Raw genomic sequence first — 9,418 nt, 5'->3', positions numbered from 1 at the left:
AGGGGCCCGGAGCCGCCGGCGGTGGGCGCTGGCAGGGCTCTGTCGTCCAACCGCCTGCCCCTGGAGAGGTGCGAAGAGGGGAGCCATTCCCGGGAGCTGTCGGAGATCTTACAAGTGTTTTACCATCGCTCCCAACTCTCCCAATCTGAAATGATGCCCCTTTGCCTCAAGCCAGTGATGCCGTGGTTCAGGGGATGGGAAAAGGGATGTCTGGGCTGCAGGTTAGGCTTCCTCTGTGGAGATGGACATGGGTTGAGAGATGGCGGTCACCCTGAGACATCCCCCTCTGGCTGCGTTTGAAACAGTCAGCTCGCAGGCGAGGTGGGGATGTATCTGCAGGTCCACGTCGTAGCTTTGGTGGGGTGTATTTGTTGGGCTGCAGGCTGGAGGAGAGCTGTGCCCTGCTCGGGCCCAGTTTCCCCATAGGCAGAACTGGTAGTTGGGAGGGATGCTGCAGTGTGTAATTGCAGTTTAACTTGGATGCGGCCTTCCTGTTTATAAAAACTATCCTAAAGCATAGGTGCCCACTGCTGAGACTATATGCTTTGAAGTCGTAGTGGTAGGAATACACAGGGTCAGGGCATCTGGAAACCTCTGTACAAGTGCATCACCGCTGACCTGCAGAGCCTGTGGGGAGACCAGTGTGAGGAATGAGTTGCTGGGGGCAAAACCTTCTGATCACTGAGGTTTTGCAGCAAACTGTTTACAATTGACTGACAAATATGTGCTTGTTCACATGTTTCTTGTTCTTTAAAGTGCAGTCATTCTGTACTGTCTGAGAAGGGTATCAGTAGTTACACTGCTATTAATGAGCTGTGGAGAAAGTATGGATAACTGTAGAGGTACAACTCCTAGCTTTGTGTCCTACCTGTTGAAATATTACTTACAATTTGGTTAAATGCACTGATTTTCAGGTAGGCAAATAGTGTGAGTTGTGTCTTTTTGTCTGTAAATGCTCGTCTATCATGGAAGCTGTACAAAAACTTTCTAGATAATACTGCTTGCTGCTGTCACTATTCCTGTGTGTTTTGACCTGTGGGTCAAAAAACCTTATTGCTAGCAATCTGACGGATATCAGGACCATAGGAAAATTCTGGTCTTCATTGTAACCAACATAAATTGAAAATGCTAAGTGCCTCCTACTTGTGCTGTAAAGTCCATGTAGTTAAATTACTTGTTTCAGGCAGAATTGGGGGATTGTTTCTGTCTAAGCTTGCCTTTTTTTAAAAAAAAAATTATCTTTCAGTTATGGGAGAAGAGAAACGAGATAAGTTACTACTGTTTATTGCAAAGCTAGTAGAAAAACTTTCTCAGGTGGAAAACCATGCATGCAGAAACTTGTTCTCTCCACCTATTTATTTGAGATAATTAATTAGTAATGTGAATTAGCTCTTGGGTTTGTATTTTGTGGCAACATATTAACACTAGGCACTGCCTTAAGGGAGAAACAGAACACAGAAACCTTTACTACCAGCTGATATCTTACAATGTCTGGTGATGCTTATCTGTAGTTAACTCAGCATTCTAGTATTTATTGCTCCTTTTATAGGTGTGTAGTTTAATCTCAGGTTAGTTAACTACCTACACAGCTGATGTGTGTAGAGTATGACAGGCATCAAGTTACACATGCTTAAATGTACATTACCATAAAGTTGTCTATAAGCAGGTTTAGTTATTGTGTGTGTTTCCGTGTTGTAGGTAATAAAATGGAACTGAAATGGACTTTGATTTTTCTTTGTACTATAGCAGGAAGTTACAGTAATCTGTCATGCTGACCAGATAACTTTTTTCTTTTCTTTTTTTGATCTTGTAGATCAAGTCATTCTGCTGACTTCTACCAGACTTGCTGTTAGGTTTAAAACACAGCGTGCACACGAACGAGTAAGCTGAAGGTAATTCTGAAGATATATAGACTTAGAGAAGGTAAGAGTTTCTAATTCTGCCATTCTGATGCCTAACTCTTTTGCTCTGGTTTTCCTATGAAGGCAGATAATTGTCTTTGTTAAGTCAAAAGAGACTTATTTTAATAAATCCTAAATCAAATGCTGTTGTATATGATAATCTCAAAAGATCCAATATTTACCCAGTGAAGAGTCTAATGACATCAGTGGGAATTGTTGTCTGTTATAGGTGTGGGATTGAAATAGAAAAGCAAAAAAACCCCCACCAAACAACAACAAAAAAAAAACCACCCAAACCCCTAAAATATCTCAGTTGCTTGGTTTGGGATTTAAGGTGCTCATTCCACCAAGCCAGTTTTTCAGTGAGTTGATAATTTTCCATCCTGATTATGATACTTGCTCTGCATAGTTCATACTGGGAAATGTAAAAGATAAAAATAACTTAGCAGTTTATATTCAAATATATTTGAGCTGTTTGTTTTTGTTTTGTGTTTTATCTCCTAGGCTCTGAACCATGGATAGCCTCTGTGCAGCAAATACCACTTTTGCACTCGACCTCTTAAGAAAGCTGTGTGAGAACAAAAGCAGGCAGAATCTATTCTTTTCGCCTTTTAGTATTTCTTCTGCTTTGTCTATGATTTTGCTGGGTTCAAAAGGTAACACTGAAGCCCAAATAGCAAAGGTATGTCTAAATAAACTTAGTGTATTGAATTTGGGACCATATGAAGAAATCTGTATTATGCCTGTGACCTGCACTTACGCTAAACTATTATTGTCATACTGGTCTCAGAGCAGAGGTCTTCCTTTGGTATGTATGTAAGCAGTACCTGTTTTTAAAGGGGGAGCTTCCTTCAGTGTGAAATTAGCAGGTTCCTGGTTTTTGTTGTGTGGGGTTTTTTCTTTGATTTTTTTGAGACAGGGATCTTCCTTCAATATGTAATTAAGAGGTACCTAGGGTTTTTTTGTAGGTTTGATTAATTTCTAGTTACATAATATTTTATTCTATCTTTGGGCTTAATATAAGACTATACATGTTTTGAAGATGTAGCCAGGCCGCCCATAAAAAAATACTAAAAATTGTGCATTGCGTATATATGTCAAAATGGTAGCTGCACCTTGGTTAATTTTTTCTTTAAACTTGCTCAGGTGGCAAATACCACTTTGCATAATTTTTACATGTGCAATTGACAGTACTCGATGAATAATCAGTCTTTTTTGTTATTATATTTTCCTCTTTTGCAAAGTAGAAGAGGAGTATAAACACATTTTGTTTTCATTTAAATCTATAAAAGTTTCTCCAATATTATATTATTGCCATACTTGGAGATATTCAAAATCCATCTGGACATAGTCCTGGGCTTGAGCACGGGCATTGTATCAGTTTACCTCCAGAGGCCCTTTCCAACCTCAACCATTTTGTGATTCTCTAATGCTTGGCTTGAGTGAAGGAAACTCAATGCTGCTGACTCTTCTGCACCCTGATTTATTACTTGTAGAACATCTGGCTGGGTGCATCATATGTGACTTGCAAGGCAAGCTCCAGATGGGAGTTGTGATGAAAAAACTTTTGGCTTCAAGTCACAGTTCTTAAACCCAAAAGTCATTTTAAAATAAAAATAATTGTTCTGAAGCAAGTGTGTTTAGAGAAGGCATGGAGTCCACTGAGGATGTTTGTCTTTCTACAGGTGCTTTCTCTGAACAAAGATGAGGATGTTCACAATGGGTATCCGTCACTTCTCTCTGAAATTAATGATCCAAACACCAAATATATACTGAGAACTGCTAACCGACTTTATGGAGAAAAAACATTTGAGTTTCTCTCAGTAAGTAACAATTAAATTTGTGGCGTTTTTTAGTATAATGTACTCGCTATCTATTTCCCTTAGAGGCCAAAGGCAGGCTTTGGGCTTTACTTCCAAAATTTTCTAGGCTGAGACCTACCAATGTGATAGATTGTACATAAGCCTGGTGTCTGAACTTGTTGGGAAACTCCTTTTAGATAGCCTACGATCTGAATGCACAGCTGGTGCAAATCACTGTAAAATCCGTCAGACCCTAAATCTTTAGGGTTTCATGATCTGTTATTTTTTTGGCTGTAGGAAAAATGATTCATGTATCTCTTTACCCTTGATTATGTGTAAATATAAAAAAGAATTGTTATTGCTCTTCAGCATGGGCAGTATTTTGTAGTTTTTCTGTTATGCAAGTCATCCAGAGAATGTACTAAGAGGAGTACGTGACTATTCAGATTTTCCTTATTAGCTGAATTAAATAAGAATAATTGGTATTGTTATACATGTTCCTTTAGATGCTTCCCTAGAAGCAATAAGATATAAGACTCTTATTTTTTTTTTTCCACCTGCCCTGGGAGTGATTTACAGTGATTCTTTTTATGAAGAATACTAGTGTTTCATTTGTCTAGTAGATAAAAATTATATGGATTGTACTCTAAAACTTTGCATCTGTGTAATAAAGACCTAACTATTAAATCCGAGACAAGGTATGTTTTTTCCTCTCTAAGAAAAATCAGTTTCCTCTCTGAACTAAAAGTTTTCTATTAGTCTGGGAGGTTTAACAATGAAATTTATGTAGAGAGAAGCTTACAAAAAAAATTGTGTGTTCTCTCACTGAAGCAACCCCCTCCTCAAAACTAGCTGCACTATTCTCAATTAAGTTATGCAGAACTTTCTAGCATAATTAACAAGCCGTTTGACTTACTAACATGTCGTGGACAATTCCTAGTTCAAATAGGTGGTATAAAACCTAATGGGAACACATCAGGCAAAACTTTGACAGCTCTGTATGAAGCAGGGGGACAAAAGTGGGCATGTTTTCTCAGTGTATTTAAGAATCACTTGTGGCTGAATGCGAGTAAAATATATTGCTGAAAAGCTGTTCTGAATGTCCATGTTTAGTCGTTTATAGAGTCGAGTCAGAAACTCTACCATGCCGGACTAGAACAGACTGACTTCGTGCATGCTTCAGAAGATGCCAGAAAACAAATAAATGGCTGGGTAGAGGAAAGGACTGAAGGTGAGTGTTTTGCAGAATGCCCTGTTTAATGGCAGCCAGGGCTTGGCTAAACAGCTATCTCAAGATATAATATTGCAAAATAAAAAAAAAACCCCAAACATTATGTACCAAACAGCTCAATCATCTTATCTATTGTGTATTAATTACATAGTAGATACTATATTAGATAAGTTTGACATGTATGTAATTATTAAAAATTGGGTTTTCTTTCTATGTATCGTAAAGGTAAAATTCAGAACCTGTTGGCGGAGGGGATTCTCGATTCACTGACCAGACTTGTGTTGGTGAATGCCATCTATTTCAAAGGCAATTGGGAAAACCAGTTCGACAAAGAGAAAACATCAGAAAAGCCATTTCATATCAACAAGGTATGATGTGGTTAAAACGCTGACGATACACTGTTACTCTGAAGTACTCTGACATGAATACATTTAACTCAGAAGGAAAAAAAAGTAATTCAAGCAGGGTTACCTGGGGTAGGCTGTATGAAGTTCCTTATACCCCCTCCTTTAACATGATCACTCTCTTTGTGTAGTTCCTGTTAAGTTTCACACAAATACTAGAAACTTTAATTTAACAACAATTATTTCTTTCATTCCGTCTCTTCTTTTTTTCCTTTACCATTCTTGTTTATTAGAGAAGCAGCCCTTTACATAGTTACAGAACTTAAAACAGAACTGAGGAGAAGCAAACAGTTGAGTGGAGCTGTCAGAATATTTGGAAGTTGTGAATAACTTCATAGAATTCAGTGGACTTGATTATTTTAGCATAAAGCTGGTATGGATAAGAAAATAAATGTAAACTAGGTAGCTATTGGAGAAAGTTATAAGATGTCAGGTTGAGGAACACTGCTTTGGCTCACCCCAGGAGCTCACTTTTAGACAGGAAAACAATTGCACATATCTTTCCTTGTAAAACTAAATGGCTTAAGTTTCCATTTTCATCCTACTAATGACTAGCTAGTCATGAGCTGCAGAAGCCTGTCAGTAGGCTGAAACGAGCATTTGGAAATCCTGGGTGTAACCTGAAGCTTAAGCTTGACATTGTATAATCTGTGCAGTAGCAAAGATTTACTTTAGCATCCCAGGAGCCTTTCCAGCATCCTGTACCATTACTTCTGTGACTTGTGCACTTATGACATGGAAAAACTTCTTTACAGTTAGGGGTGACAGCACTGGCACAGGCTGCCCAGGGACGTTGTGGAGTCTCCTTCTCTGGAGATTTTCAAAACCCACCTGGATGCAGTCCCGAGTAATGTGCTCTGGGCAATCCTGCTTTAGCAGGGAAGTTGGACTCGATGGTCTCTAGAGGTCCCTTCCAACTCTGAAGATTCTGTGATTCTGTGACTCACTAGATGATTTTTCACAGGCTGTGTGGTCTTTTCTTTGCTTATCCATCCTTTTCATGTGTCGCTTCTGCTGCAAAATAATTTCTGCCATATCCTCTGTGGGCATTGTTTCAATGGGCTTTATTTTAAAAGCAAGAAACTACTTGTGTGGTTATCTCATGAAGGTGAGGAAGAAGGAAATGAAACCCTTAACTGAAAAGGAGGAAGTAACGATGTAAACCATAGTAGCTGGTGCTCTGTGTGAAAATAGGAGATAGAGAATGAAATTGAGAAGAAAAATCTTTCCCCTCCTTACTATCTGTGTGACTTTTGAGAATTCAAAATAATACTCTGACATTCTTGGCATTTTTAGGATCACTTTAAAGTATTTTAATTCCTCTCTATTACAGCACTTGAAGCCATGTGGACTAAAAATGAAAATACCTATTTTAAATTATTTTGTATTCATTTAAAGCAAGGACCACAGGCCCTGCTTTGTAACAGCTCTGTTTAGTGCTTGTCACTAATTCTTAAGTGAGCATATTTATGTGTCCTCCCCTCTTTGCCTTAAAGGAAACTTCACAGTCATTTCCAGGTTAGTAATTAAAAATTAAATCTCAGGGATCCTTACTTCTTATCTCTTGCTTTACTAAAGACAGTGGTGGGACTGTACTCTGTGGTGTGTTTAGTTTTCTTCAGTCAAATTCTAAAAAACCCGAGTAACTGGATGCCTGCTTTGTATTTTCAGGCCAGCATACTAGCTCAGCACTAACTGTTGACATCTCATTATTTTTTAGAATGAGACCAAACCTGTGCAGATGATGTTCAAGAAGGATAGATTTAACATGACCTATATTGGAGACTTCAAGACCAAAATCCTTGAGCTCCCTTATGTTGGTAATGAACTCAGCATGATCATCTTGCTCCCTGATGCAATCAAGGATGAATCCACTGGCTTGGAAAGCGTAAGTTGTTAAGCTGAATGCAAAGACAGTCCCTGTCCTTCCAGGGAAGAGTTTGATACTGCGTATAGACCTGCAGTTCAGTTCCAAAGCTGTTATGCCATTGGTGCTCAACACCAGCTCAAATGTCCCATACCTCCCTGCCCCCAAAGTGATTGCTGTGCCTTGTATCGCGACTGGTCATGCTGTGTACTGCCCCTTTAGCCAGAGGCTTTTGGAAGAAGACCTGACCCTCCTCAGGAGGTTAGCTGTGGTTATGGTGAAGGCAAATGTTTTTTCTGCATTTTTACATATGGGTTGCTTCCCACATGTAAAAATGTTTATTAAAAAAAAAAACCAACCCCTAAAACAACCACAACAAACCAAAAAACCCCCCACCACCACCCCCAATCTAACATGTTTCTAAAAGTAAACTTTGTGGAAGGGGCTGATCCCTATTTTATCTACCAAAAAGCATATCAGATTGATTTCAACTGGGGCTGTAGTCTCCCATGAGAAGTAGAAATTGACTTTTGGCTTGAGGCCCTCTAAACCCTGGAAAAAAGTTGCATATGATGCACTATGTAAACAAACACAGTAGTCATCAGTTTTGGCTATGTAAAACTGACTCTTTTCATTTTAATTATGTAACTTTGGGGGTTTGTTTTAGCTGGAAAGAGAACTTACGTATGAGAAGCTGATAGATTGGATCAATCCAGAAATGATGGACTGTACGGAGGTGAGGGTGTCTCTGCCCAGATTTAAACTGGAAGAAGATTATGATCTGAAACCCCTTCTGAGCAGTATGGGAATGCCTGACGCATTTGACGTCAGGAAGGCAGACTTCTCGGGAATCTCGGCTGGCAATGAGCTGGTGCTCTCTGAAGTAGTTCACAAGTCCTTTGTGGAAGTCAACGAAGAAGGCACTGAAGCGGCAGCTGCCACGGCAGGAGTGATGATGATGCGCTGTGCGATGATCGTTCCAGAATTCACTGCTGATCATCCCTTCCTCTTCTTCATCCGGCACAACAAAACTTCGAGCATTCTCTTCTGTGGCAGATTTTGCTCTCCCTAAAAAGGAGATGTCTTGGCAGAAGAGCCACCATTGCACAATAGCGTTCTGTTTCTTTAGAATAGGGCTACTTTTTGCACTTCTTGTCTCTTTCACCTGTGCCTCAGTCGGCTTATGTGGTCTTCATCTCAGGCTTGAATAGAATAACAGAGCCACTTAGACACACACAGCAGCTCTCCTGCCCCAGGCACCTGAGAGCAGAGGTCTCTAACTTCTTGCTGACACAAGAAACTTCCCACTTGCTTGGTGAACGCTTCATCTGTCCATCTACTCACTGTTTCGCTTCACTTTTTGTGGCCACCCTGCAGCAAGTCAGGCAGTGACATCTCATGGGAAAAGAAGTTAATTTTGTTTCTGACGAGGCTGGAGTGCATCAGCTCCCCTCCCCCTTTTTGCTCACATCCTTTTTTTTTTTTTTTTTAATTCCACACTCATCCATTTAATGTTGTGATACATTCCCTGGACATGAGAGGAGGCTTTGGAGCCTGTTCCCAGTGTTCCTAAGCATCCTGATTTTTTTTTTTTTTTTTTGGATAATAACTGGACAAGCTCTTAGGCAAGAATGGGAATAAAAGTATGTCTTTGTACCAAATGTACCTCTAGGGTATTCATGGGGTGAGGATCCTTGTTTTATCACTACAGGATACCTGGGTTTATTACCTATCACCTAGTTTATTAGTCCTTTATTAAAGAATGTAATGAAAAAGCATATGGTGCCTATGCAATATTTAAATGACAAAGCTTTAATTTTTTGCTATTGTTATATATTTTTCCTATTCATAGTTTCTAAAATGTGGTAGTTTAACTGTATAATACCAAAGATGTAACTGAAATAGCTTTCCTAATACAGTGATTTGTTTTGCTGTTTCTGTTCCTGAGATAATAAAAGAGTTGTAATTGCTGTAAGACTCTTTCTTTTTTTTTTAATTAACTGTAAATGCTGTAATTTTTTTTAAAGATAATATGTAGTATGAAGAAAACAGTTATTTCTTGATAGAAGCTAGTTGTACTCTATGTAGTGGTTTTGGAATTCATTGTTAAACATGAGATTTCCCGAACGCTGCAATGATTTGGTGCGAGATCGCTCCGTGTCTTATTTTCCCGGGGAAATCCGGGCCACCGCCGCGGTCCGCCCCGCCCCGCC

General features: G+C 39.4%; 1 protein-coding gene across 1 annotated transcript; it reads left to right on the top strand.

The window, feature by feature from the left end:
* The first annotated feature begins 1,895 nt into the window (after positions 1–1,895).
* Positions 1,896–8,298, top strand: LOC104286641 (serpin B6-like). Its single transcript, XM_009885254.1, has 7 exons — positions 1,896–1,923; positions 2,406–2,583; positions 3,587–3,724; positions 4,817–4,934; positions 5,160–5,302; positions 7,059–7,226; positions 7,873–8,298. The coding sequence occupies exons 2-7, from the start codon at positions 2,416–2,418 to the stop codon at positions 8,275–8,277; spliced, it is 1,140 nt and encodes a 379-aa protein (XP_009883556.1). The 5' UTR covers positions 1,896–1,923; positions 2,406–2,415; the 3' UTR covers positions 8,278–8,298.
* Positions 8,299–9,418: the final 1,120 nt, after the last annotated feature.

This window comes from Charadrius vociferus, unplaced genomic scaffold (assembly GCF_000708025.1).
Source record: "Charadrius vociferus isolate BGI_N301 unplaced genomic scaffold, ASM70802v2 scaffold565, whole genome shotgun sequence".
NCBI lineage: Eukaryota > Metazoa > Chordata > Aves > Charadriiformes > Charadriidae > Charadrius > Charadrius vociferus.
Note: the sequence above shows the minus strand (reverse complement) of the source record. Positions and strands in the feature narration are given on the sequence as shown.

Excerpts from the sequence above, each read along its gene's own strand:
- LOC104286641 (XM_009885254.1), top strand. The coding sequence starts at position 2,416 with ATGGATAGCCTCTGTGCAGCAAATACCACTTTTGCACTCGACCTCTTA. Across the intron at positions 4,935-5,159 it reads GGTAGAGGAAAGGACTGAAG|GTAAAATTCAGAACCTGTTG; the intron begins GTGAGTGTTTTG and ends TGTATCGTAAAG. Across the intron at positions 7,227-7,872 it reads AATCCACTGGCTTGGAAAGC|CTGGAAAGAGAACTTACGTA; the intron begins GTAAGTTGTTAA and ends GGTTTGTTTTAG.